Below are 12,283 nucleotides of genomic sequence, written 5' to 3'. Positions count from 1 at the left end.
GCGGTCCCCTTCTCCGTGGCAAGCGCAGACAGAGGGGTACGCATTTACCTACGACGGGTGGAAGGAAATGGATGTGTACGGAGGTTCTGGACCCAAACCCGGCACCAGAAGCTCTGAGGATAACAGGGAGTAAACTGAGCCGGGGGCACGTCAGACAGACGAGCTGTCGGGGACCAGGGGAGCCAGGGACAGAGATGTCATTTAAGGACACCTGGGGCACTCATAAGGGCGTGGCCTCGCTGGTTTGGATTTGGGTGCCAAAAGGAAGAGTCCAGACGTGTGTGCACGGTTTTAAACCAATAGTTCTCTCTCTTGGCTGCAAGGTGCCACGCCCACCCCAGAGAATCAACTAGAACGGCACGTTCGAAGGTCTCAAGGTGATTTCAACACTGTCGTGGGAAGTCGAGGCCACTGCGCACGGAGGGACGGCAGGTGCTCCAGGAGCCTGGTGTCTCCCGTCCTGGGGGACAGAGCCTCACTGATTAGGAAAGGAAAAACACACAGTGCAGGGCCCCACGCTGGGAGAGGTTATCAGAAGCCCGGAGAAGAGAACAAACATTAATGTTTAACCAAGTCACGGCTGTCTGGAGAACAAACCGGAGCGTGCGCATTCTCACCTGGGGCTTTCCCACTCCTGGTCGTCCTTGTCTTTCTCTTCTTTGGTGTCTCCTGAATGCGGGTGTTTCTGCACAATGCGCATTCCGCCAGCTTTCACTAAAACGAAAACAGAGGGGGGTGTGATGCACCTGGTAGGGGACCAGGGGAACAACCCCCGAAGCTTTCAGTGGACCCGGAGGCACGAGCTGGTCCAGATAAGCCGGCAGCGCCAGGGATGAACCACAGAGGTTCCTGTTGTTGAGGGACATTTGGTAGGATGTGGCAGTCCACGCGACCTTTTACTCCAGACCCACTTAGAAACCTTGTAAGGGCAGTTCTATTTTCAACATTCTGAGGAACCTCCACTGCCCTATGACCCAGCAATTGCACTATTGGGTATTTACCCTAAAGATACAAATGTAGTGATCCAAAGGGGCACATGCACCCGAATGTTTATAGCAGCAATGTCCACAATAGCCAAACTATGGAAAGAACCTAGATGTCCATCAACAGATGAATGGATCAAGAAGATGTGGTATATATACACAATGGAATACTATGCAGCCATCAAAAGAAATGAAATCTTGCCATTTGCGACAACATGGATGGAACTAGAGCGTATCATGCTTAGCGAAATAAGTCAAGCAGAGAAAGACAACTATCATATGATCTCCCTGATATGAGGAAGTGGTGATGCAACATGGCGGCTTAAGTGGGCAGGAGAAGAATCAATGAAACAAGATGGGATTGGGAGGGAGACAAACCATAAGTGACTCTTAACCTCACAAAACAAACTGAGGGTTGCTGGGGGGAGGGGGTTTGGGAGAAGGGGGGTGGGATTATGGACATTGGGGAGGGTATGTGCTTTGGTGAGTGCTGTGAAGTGTGTAAACCTGGTGATTCACAGACCTGTACCCCTGGGGATAAAAATATATGTTTATAAAAAAAAAAAAAAAAAAAAAAAGAAACCTCATAAGGTTCCTGCTGGCTCTGTTTGTTTCTTACAAGGACTTCCTAAGAGCAGTACCAACCACGCGGAGAAAGTGGCTGCTTGCTTTAGGTTTTCGATACAACGGGGTCCCCCTTAATACCTGCCCTGTGACCTTTTCTCAAACACCGATGATGCTTCTGATGATGCCCCCGGGGGGACACAGGACAGTCCCAGAGCCCACTGAGATGGCAGCCAGGGACGTCTGTGGCAGCCTTTCCCAAACTGTGTTGGCGAGCCTCAGTGTTGGCACGTGTTAACTTTTAAACATGGCCTTAGGGACATATAATTCACATACAATATGAGTCACTTATTTACGGAGTGCAGAGCTAGGCTCTGAACGTACTCGGGGCTGTGCAACCGTCATCACAACCATCACCTCAATTAGTTCCAGCCCACTGCCATGAGCCCAGACAGAAACCCCATCCCCGTGAACAGTCGCTCCCTAGCCCCTCCCCCAGCTCCTGGTAACCCCTCCTCCGGGCTTGCCTGTTCTGTGTATTCATTTTTTTAAAAAAGATTTTATTTATTTATTTGACAGACAAGTAGGCAGAGATGCAGGCAGAGAGAGAGGGGGAAGCAGGCTCCCTGCTGAGCAGAGAGCCTGATGCGGGGCTCGATCCCAGGACCCTGGGATCATGACCTGAGCCGAAGGCAGAGGCTTAACCTACTGAGCCACCCAGGCGCCCCGTTCTGCATATTCGACCCCCTCCTTTCACTCTGCATGTTTCCAAGGTTTACCCAGGGGGCAGGCCTTCAAACATTCCTTCTCAAGGCACAATCACGGTCTACTGCATGGACAGACCACGTTTTATTTACCCCTTCATCTATGGATGGACATTGAGGCTGTTTCTACCTTTTGACTATTATGCGTAGGGCAGCTGTGAAGAACTTGCGTACAAGTTTTTATGTGGATACATGGACATACACGTTCATTTCCTTAGGTACACACCTAGGAGTGGAGGAGCTGGGTTACACAGTAACTCTCTATCCTTCTGGGAAGCTGCCGAATGCCTTTCCAAAGCCACAGGATCATCTTACATTCCAATCCGTTGGAGCATTCCAATTTCTCCCCATGCTTGCCAATGTTAGTTGTTGTCCAACTTTCAAATTACGGCCACTGTAGTGGGAGTGGAATATTATCTTACTGTGGTTTGATTTGTTTTCTTGATGGCTAATACGTTAATACTGCTTTATAAGAAAACTAACCAACCCCCGCCCCCCTAAAACGGGGATTCGAGGATCTCTTAGTGTTGGAAATGTGCAGTTGAACACATTATATGGGTGTCCTCAAAACATATTTCCTTGGCCTCTAGCATGCCTCTTAAGCTTTATGGGGGACACCGAGCATACCGCCTTTCCCAAACTCATCTGACCCCACAACTCCCCCCACCCCAGTAATGCTGGTTATTATCCTTTACGACTTCAGTGTTCCACAGAATAGAGTTTGGAAATGCTGGCCTTGTATCAAAAAGCCAGCTTCATGTGACTGTCACCAGCATGGGCTTTGGGCTCGGTCAGCTACAACACGTCCTCAGCTATAGGTCTCAGACCGTTCAGTCCCTCAAAGCCTTGCTGCTTCATCCGCACAAAAGGGTAAGAGCTGCATCCTAAGATCTTTAGGTAAAAGAAGCTGTTGAGAGCTTCTCCCTGATGGTATTTGGAGGTGAGGCCTTTGGAAGGTGATTAGGTCATGAGGGTAAAGCCCTCCTGAATGGGATTAGGGCCCTTGTAAAAAAGAGACCCCTCCCTCCACACCCCCATCCCCCCCGGAGGCGCCTCATCCTCTCCCCCACGTAAGGACGTGGAAAAAAGACAGCTGTCTGTGAACCAGGCAGCGGGCCCTCACTGGGCACCAGATCTGCTGGTGCCTGGACCTTGGACTTCTACCCTCCAGACATGAGAAATCTCTGTTCTTTACAAACCACCCGTCTGTGGTACTGTGTTATAGGGAGTAAGACAGAGGTGTTGGAAGCTTCTGGGCACAGGTGAAAAGCAGAGCTGCGTGAACTGCATTCACTGGCCCCCCGGTTCGTGGCATCCTCCCTCCTGGGGTCAGCTACCCGCCAGGTGCCACAGCACAGCTCCGATCACGCAGCCCGCCAGCCAGCCTGTCAGGCCACGTCCTCTGCTGTGACCAATTGGGTTGGGCCCTGCCGCATTAAGAAAAGTCCAGGACAGAGTCTCCTTCTGATGCAAAAGGAGGGAGAAGGTGGAAAACGCCCTGAGGCTCACTCAATTCGAGGTTGTCAGTTTTCCAATTTCCCAGGGAGGGTCTGCGGGCCCCTGCCTTCAGGAAGCGGATGGCGCCCATTGCGTGGCTAATGGTCCCTAGCAGCAGGCTGCTGCAAAAATCCAAGGCAGAGGACAGGTGACGAAAAGGACTCTGAAAAACCATGTATCTGTTGCCGCCACTAATTCTTTTGAAGGGGACCTCCCGCTTCGGAAAGAAGGAAATATAATCCTGTTTGGTTAATTCTTCCCCAAATCTGCTTTTTATCCCATCTATTGATTTTTATTTTACATCCTTTTATTTTCCATTTCTAGAGCTTTGATTTCCCTGTCCGATTCACCTCATCTTTATCTGATAGGGCCTTAGTCATTCCTCATGGTTTTAATTCTTTCCCATATTTAATGATCTTAGGCATCCCGGTTCTGTAGTCGTACACCGGGTCATTTTATGGTCTGCGGTCCGCTGCTTCTTCTGTCTGCTGAGTCTCCCTCTCGCGGTGGTGACTACAGATTCTGAGCTTTCCTTCCATAAGGCTCTCTCTGCAGGGATCCTCGGGGGCCTCCCTTTGCAGAGAAGCTCGACATACTTCTGTCAAACCAGGAGTAGAGGCCCCTGGAAATCCTTTTTTATGTCCGATTTCTCAGCACAGGACCTGAGAAACAGGATCTCTTTGAACCCACAGCCCACGTAAAGGGAGGCCTGCGTTGACAAAGTCTTAGGGAGACTTTCTCGTCCCGCGGCCCGGAGCCGAGGCGGAAAGAGATGAGGGTCCGTCCTCCCGCTGTGCCGCTGGGCGCAGACGCTCGGCCTCGCTCCAGACGCTCGGCCTCTGAGCCCCGCGCTCTACCGCGGGGTCTTGGGTTAAATGAAGCCAGTTGGGGTGGGCCCGAACCCAATCGGCTGGTGGCTTTCCGGGAGGAGGAAGAGCAACCAGGTGACCCCGTGGCTCGGGCGGGCCTGCGACCTGGGCTAACAGTACTGAATTTCAGTTGCTTCCGGCGCGGTTCCTAGGGGTTGCCCTCCCTCTGGGCTCAGATGTTTTTTAAAAGGAAAGAAAACAACACACCATTGCAGGTGGCTTATCAAGGTATTTCCGGTTGGGTAGTCCGTCAAAGCTCAAGACACAGAAATGGAAATAAAATTCTGTAGCTATGTTAAGATAATTTTCTACTCTTTTGAAATGTAAGTGTGTCTCTGGCCGAAGGAGGGGGCTGGAAGAATTGACCGTACACTTTTTTAAAACTTCATTTCCTCCCATCCCTGCCACCCTTCGCACACACCCAGTAAGAACTGGTTAGAGGCACTGCTATGGGCTGAGCTGTGTTCCAAAAACTCATGGGTTGAAGCCCTCACCCCTATAACCTCAGACTGTGACTGTATTTGCAGACAGAGGAGAAACCGGACTTGTGGGCACCCTGATCTTAGTCCCCCAGCCTCTAGAACTGCAGATTTCTGTGGTTTAAGCCCCCCAGCCGGTGGATTTTGTTACAACAGCCAGAGCAGACGAATATCCTTTAAAAGAGGATGTCCAGGGGCACCCCGGTGGCTAAGTGGGTTAAGCCTCTGCCTTCAGCTCAGGTCATGATCTCAGGGTCCTGGGATCGAGCCCCGCACCCAGCTCTCTGCTCAGCAGGGAGCCTGCTTCCCCCACCTCTCTCTCTGCCTGTGTCTCTCCTACTTGTGATCTCTGTCAAATAAATAAATAAACTCTTTAAAAAAAAATAAAAGAGGATGTCTGAATCATCTCAACTTGGCAGACCTCAAACTTTAAAACAACTCACAGACATGCCCTGTAAAGGGGCTGAAGGGAAAAAGAGCCGTGTCACTAACTACAAAGAAGACCGATGATGAAGGTCAAGGTGACATTTGAAGTAAGCCTGAGCCCAGCCCCCCCCACTGACTACACATGTCAAGGCTCAGTCACCCCCCCATTAGTGCTTCATTTAATTCGGCTTATAAAAAGAATTAACTTCATCAATCCCTCACAGTGTGTGTGGTGATTAATGCCGCAATAAAAAGTGGCAATAACAGTAATAACTCAACGCCGAGACGGGTTCATCTGAACTTGCAACACTGCCACAATGTATGATGGCAACATATTTATCGTGATTGTTTTACCTGTCAGAGGGACTCTCCCTTGTGAAAAATACAAAGGCAGAGTTATTTCTGCAAAAATCTTAGCAGAATGACTTGCATATGTAAGATAAAAATACTATTTTTATGAGACATTAGGAAAAAAAAAAAAAAGAACTCGGATTGGTGTAGTGGTTGTTACTCAAAGGAGAGCTCTGAACTGAAAAGGATACCAAACGCCGGATCTAGTATTAGCAGAAATGCTCTGCAGACGACGGGGACATGGGTCCCGGAGGCAGACTCCCGGGCTCAAAGCCTAGCTCTGCCTGCCGTGTGCATGTGTGGCTGTGTGTGTGTGTGTGTGTGTGTGTGCGCACGTGTGTACAGCTGGGCACGTTGCTGGTGCCCTCTGTGCCTCCGGTGCTCCATCTGTGAAGAAAGGGTGACCGCGCTCTCCCCGCCAGGGGTTTGCCAAGGACCAAATGAGTTAGCACATGGGCAACGCTTCCCACCAGGCCCAGCACCTGGCAACTGGCAAGTTCTTGACTGGTTGCTACTCTTATTAGATGGTTTTAACAATCAGCATCTAGGACTTAGTCTGTGTCCTTGGTGCTTTCATGTCCCTCTTGACTGTTTCCTGGGGATGGCAGCAGGGACCTGTGGGAACGGAGGGGAGTGAGACCCCGGGAAGCTGCTCTCCCTGTGGCCCACTGACGTGGCTGGCTAAGCATCCCTAGGAGTCGTCATTGTATCACCAGCCAAGGGTGGAAGCTTCTGGAGAATCACAGATTCTGAATAATGCTTCGACACAGCACTGCTACGTGCAGGCCCCTTCCTCACCGCCCAGCACGTGACTCTAGAGAGAGGATCCCGTGCGGTGAAGAGGGCCGGCCACCCGGTCGGAGCCGCCCAAGCAGCCAGCCCGGAGCTGGATCGGACCCTGGCCGCCTGCACCCTTCGTCACACCCTGCAGGCCTTTCCTCGCTTGGACCTTCCGGGAAACCGAGAGCATCATTGACCCTCCGAGAAACACAGAGTGACGGCCAAGGGCAGGCTCTGGTGACTACGTCCCCCAGGAGAGGGAGAGGAGTTGGACATTCAAAGCTCTGCACAACAGCTTCCTGCCTACAGGGTGAAGGGAGGGAGGAAGCCTCCTGCGTGGTCGGCCTTTGCCAGGTAAGGAGTACTGGGGAGGCAGCTGACTTGTCCTCCTGCGGCTGGGGCATCCCCTCCGTGTCAGGGTGTCCAGCTGTAAGCGGCTCACTGACAGCTTTCTCTGTTGTGCTCAGGAGCAGGCTGGAAAGATCCACAGCTGCAGGTTGGGCCGGGGGACAAGCAGGCTCCCCCTAGGGCTAGTCACGACTCAGCCCGGCTTCTGACCCTGAAGCACCGGCTGCAGGAGCCGCCGCATGACCAGCAGGTGTGCGCCACCCGCTTTCTTACCGGGGAAGAGTGACCGCATGTTACTGGCAGGTCTCACCTCCCGGACGAAGAGAAAGGACAGTTGTGTTATTTTAAGGCTCTAAGTTTCTTGTGCTATGCCTATAGCAGCCACAGGTAAGCGATGCAGTGGCAGATGTAGGCCACAGGTGTCCCCATAAGCCCCCACTCACCGTCTCCTGCACACAGGTCACGCAACGGCGGGCCTTGGCCTCTGCATTGTTCCTTGCAGGAAGGCTCCCGGGAAAGGAAACACACCTGCCCTCATTCAGCCCAGCCCCTGAGGTTCTGGTCGTCTGTAAACAACAGTGAGCCCCACTGGACTCCCTCAGCTGACTGTGACTAGTGCTTTGTACTTGGATGTGACTGTAACCAGCACAGCACTTGACACAATCGTGAGTGCTCCCTACAAAAACGGAAAGACTTCCCACATTGGGAAGGGGAAAACCTTCCCCAAATCACGAAAAAATGCACGGGGTAGCGTGTGGGATGGACAGAGCGCAGGCAGGAGGACACCACCAAGTACGGAAGAATGAAAACTCTAAGCTATGTTTTAGAAATGCTGCGTTCCACCCCGACGGGAACTTTTTGAAAAAAATGCAGTGACCAGAGGGGTCTTTTTTTTTTTTCTTTTCTTTTTTTCTTGGCATGTCGGGAGCAAAAGCCGAGTTTCCCACACTCTGTAAGCATTAGTCAGTGACTGGATGGAGGGGCCGTGCTTAGCAAATCTGTGACTGAACGGTTACTATAATAAAAGACACATTAGTCGTCCACTGCTGGCCAGAGAGTGGCCTAGACAATCTGAAAACCGTCCTGCAGGAGACGATTTAGGAAGAATTATCACCCACAACCTTTTAAATGGATCCTTAACTCAAGTTTGAATGATTAATGTAACAGAGAATTTAATGATTCTGAAGTTACTGAAAAAAGTAATCTGTTTTCCATTTCACTTTAACTAAACACAATCGTGTTTATATTTCCACTTGTCTCAGTTCTGGAAGGAACAGAAAGTCTACTTTTGAAAGGGAACCATATGTAAAATTAGTAATGCGCAGAGCTACCACATTAGACTTAGGAGAACTTTACTGACATATGGTTTTGGCTACCCTGGGAAACGGAGGGGAACGGGGCCAGCAAAATGTATTTAACAGACTTTATCCACGTTGTCACCACAAACTCCCAAAGACAGGCAGGCGCGAGGAACAGCGTGGCTCACAGTTCCGTTCCCCACGCTGCCCAGGCGTCCCGGTCCTATTACTTGATGGAACAGAACCTTGCTCGCAAATTCTCACTTTGCTCATCTGAAATGGCCGTCTCAGCCCATTTCTCCAAGGATGCTTTGTAGTGGAGAGCAGTGGAGGAGTCTCAAGTCATTAAGACGTCAGGACTTTTACTGAGAGCCCTGATGACAGCGCCCTGTGGGGTGAGGGAGAGCCTCTGGCCCCTTTAGCTCAAGCTGGTACTCAAGGTGGTGGCCTGGGCCACGTCAGGGAGTTACTCAGTTTCCCTCTGCCTCTCCCATGAAGACAGGAGGCCCACATGTTACTAAACTTCTGTTTTTCTCTAGTTAATCTGCCACGAGTCTAGAAGGGTGGAGGGAAACACCAGCCCGCTGCAACACCTGGCACCCGTCAGTTACTACTTCCACCACTACCATGCTACCTGAACTGGCCGAGAGCCCCTTGCGTCACTAGTACACACTGGACAGGGCTCAGAAGTAGAGGGACGGGCGGACCCCGCAGGCAGAGTCTGAGTGCAGAGTCTGCCTGTCCCTCTCCCTCTGCTCCTACCCCTACTCCCACCCCCTGCCCCGTGTGTGTGCATGCTTTCTTTCAAATAAATAAAATCTTGAAAAGAAAAAAAAAAAAGACTCAGCCCGGAAGCAAGGAGAAGAGAGGCGAACAGGTGGAGGTTAAGCGTGATAATAAGGCACTGGGGTGCTGTGGGGATGCCCAGGAGGGCGCCTGGTTCAGACAGCAGGAAGGGGAAAACATCAAAGGACATGAAGATGGTTATGAGAGAGCATTTTATTGTTTCCAATTGAGGATTTAAGCACAAGTCTTTGTTGCCCAGCTTAAGCACTTAATGAAAGGGTTCCCAAAGATTTTAAAGCTGTTATTTTGATTTATGAACTGTGCTCTTGGCTACCTTTAAAAGGTTATTCTTTATTATAGTGGGTTGTCGTTTTTTTGGTTTATTTTTTAATAACATCTACTCCGCAGAACTGCCTCCTCGCTGGTCATGCCAGAGTCGGCACAGACACCCTGAGCTTTCCTGCTGGAGCCTCTATGATACGGGGAAATGCACTGAGGGGCAGTGCTGGGAAACAAAATGCTTCAAGCAGCAAAGGGGCCTCTTTCCAACCTGTACCCCTGGGCCAGGATGCCAGGCCCTTCCTCCAACTCTGGCCAAGAGTGACTGGTCTTGTCAGGATGACAGTGACAGATCCTTATGTAGCATCTGCTTGACTGGGGCCCCACAGGCTAGGGGGCCTGTACTGAAGTCACTTGAGGAGTTCACCTGTGGGATTAAACGCCCTTTTGGAGCTGGTCCTGAGTCTTTCCCGGAGGAAGGTCAGCTGGGCCAAACCTCCCGCTTGAAAGAATAGCAAAACTGAGCCCTAGCGAAAACATGGGCCTCAAAACTTAGAATCCAAGTTCATTGCTCACCAGCACAAATAAGTTGGTTCCTTGATCCTCAGGGCACAAATAAGCTATTTAATCTGTAATTCACAAAGCCTGGCTGTTACAATTCAAAGGCAATCTGGGTCCTTTATGAGGTTTCTCCCAGGGAGTTAATATGTACAGTTTATACCTCTGATCTTAAAAGTCTCATCTGGATAGCCATCGCACATGGATGTGTCTCTCCATGCAGTTTTATTACGGTGACTCTGATTTGGTATGGCTCCACCTTTAATGCCACTCAACAGCCAGGGACAGGGGAGTCATGGCAGACTCCTGCCACGTAGTCCAAGGCCGTGGAGTGTGACTAGAGGTGTTTCCTCCCGTGGGACGGCCCAGGTCAGCGGGCAGCTGGGTGTGGATCAATAGCAGTAGAACTAAAGGTCAGAGTTATCTTAAAAGAAATCCCTGAGCTTCTCTCCCTTTTTTGTAACTAAAGCAACGCAAAGAGCCCCAAAGCACAGCAGAGCTGTCTTCGCAAATCCCATGCCCTCCCTGTCCGCCCCTTCCACACGGGTCGGCGGTTCTTCTTCCCTGTGCCACTCACTCCTGCGGACAGCCTCCTGCACCCGTGAAAAAGTACCACCGACTCCCGAATGCAACTAATTTAAAAGCTGCTTTGCTGTCCCTGTTGAGGCGGAGTTAGAGCCCTATGGTGGGGAGGGCAGAGGGCGATCGGGCCCTCCTGTGTAACAAGAAGGGGCGCAGACGGCGGGTGGGGGGGGGGTGCCTGGGTGGCTCAGGGGGTTAAAGCCTCTGCCTTCGGCTCAGGTCAGGATCCCAGGGTTCTGGGATCGAGCCCTGCATCGGGCTCTCTGCTCAGCAGGGAGCCTGCTTCCTCCTCTCTCTCTGCCTGCCTCTCTGCCTACTGTGATCTCTGTCAAATAAATAAATAAAATCTTAAAAAAAAAAGGGGGGGGGGCGTAGACGACCCTCAAAGCAGCCACGTTTCCCCGGGGCTTGTTCCCGGGAGACCGAGCGCAGCACTCGCGGTGCAAGCAAGACCCTTGAATGAAGCCCCCGCACCGAGGGACTGCGGCGGGTGACTGCGCCCGGGACGGACCGCGGCGGGTGGCCTCTGCGTCCCCAGCAGGGTCCTTCCGCGTGGAGGGACTGTCCTGCCTCCGCGGGGCCGCAGACGTCGCGGGGCTCGCCCGGAGCCGCGCTCGCGGAGGCGGCGGCCCGGACACGCAGCCTGCTGAGACTCGGGTACATTTTTAAGAGAAATGGCTCTTTCCTGGGTTTGACTTCCTTGGCTCCGAAGTCTAGGACTTGAAGAAAAAAAAAAGCTCACGGAAAAAACGCTTCGGAGAAGCTGAACGCGAAAGAGTCAACGAGGGGGCGCCGCAGCGAGGGATTAAGGATAAAAACTCTTTCTGCGCCTCTGGTTCCCTCGTCGGCACGACACGCGGCCGGCCCGCCAGCCGTCAGCCCCGCGACACCCGGGCCCGGGCGGTCGTCGCTCCGGCGGCTCGCTCCCCGGGACAGCTGCGACCGGAGCGCGCGCGGGGCGCAAACTTTTGGGGAAGTCGGGCACGCGGGCTGCTCCCCGTCGCGCCGACCGGCACCAGACGCCCCCAGGCGGGCGAGGCTGCGGACCCTGCGCGCCCGGGGTCCAGGCAGCGCGGGCCGAGCCGGGCCGCAGAGCCCACGGGCGGCCCCCGGAGCCCGCCGCCCCCTCCGCGCCCCGCGCCCGCGGGTTCGAGCCCGCCCTCGCGCCCCGCGGCAGGACAGAAAGTGGGAACGAGTCAGTACCGGCGGGCGGGTGTCCGGCTTTCGTCTCTAGCTTCCCCTCGGGAGGCGAAGACATGATGCGACCGCGTGTCCGAGGGGCTGGGACGGCGACGACGGAGACAGCGGGCCAGCGGGCCGGGCGACAGGAGCGCGCGAGCAGGAGCGCCGGACGGCCGGGGAGGCGCGCGCGGGAGGCGACGGGGCCGCGCACGGAGGCGGTGACTGCCGGCCCTGGTAGGGGGCGCGGCCGGCGCGCGCCGACGTGGCGCGTCCCGCCCACCCGCGGCTGCGCGTTGTCGTCACTGAGCCTGGCCCCGCCCCGCCGGCTCCGTGCGCTTGCAGGGTGCTGAGCTTGCGCAGTGGGCAGCGCCACGTTGGAAGCGGTGGCCCGCGGCGCGGGAGGAGGAACGAGGGCGAGGGCTGTGTTTGTGGTCAAGGAGGCGGGGCTGGTACTGGCACGGGTTGCAGGCGGAGGTTGAAATGGCCCAGCCGGAGGGTGGCACCTTCCCGGAGCTGCGCTCCACCGACCCGCCTGAT

General features: G+C 53.5%; 1 protein-coding gene across 1 annotated transcript in view; it reads right to left on the bottom strand.

Moving 5' to 3' along the window:
* The window catches only part of DAP (death associated protein), a 66,701-nt gene extending 54,679 nt beyond the window's left edge, over positions 1-12,022 (bottom strand). Inside the window, exons 1-2 of the mRNA XM_082723446.1 lie at positions 11,768-12,022; positions 618-714 (exon numbers count right to left, since the gene is read on the bottom strand). Of these exons, the coding sequence (XP_082579572.1) occupies positions 618-714; positions 11,768-11,822 (152 nt within the window). The 5' untranslated portion in view covers positions 11,823-12,022. The remainder of the gene's footprint in view (positions 1-617; positions 715-11,767) is intronic.
* Positions 12,023-12,283: the final 261 nt, after the last annotated feature.

This window comes from Mustela nivalis (assembly GCF_964662115.1).
Source record: "Mustela nivalis genome assembly, chromosome: 3".
Lineage (NCBI taxonomy): Eukaryota > Metazoa > Chordata > Mammalia > Carnivora > Mustelidae > Mustela > Mustela nivalis.
This window is presented reverse-complemented; position numbering and strand designations above follow the sequence as displayed.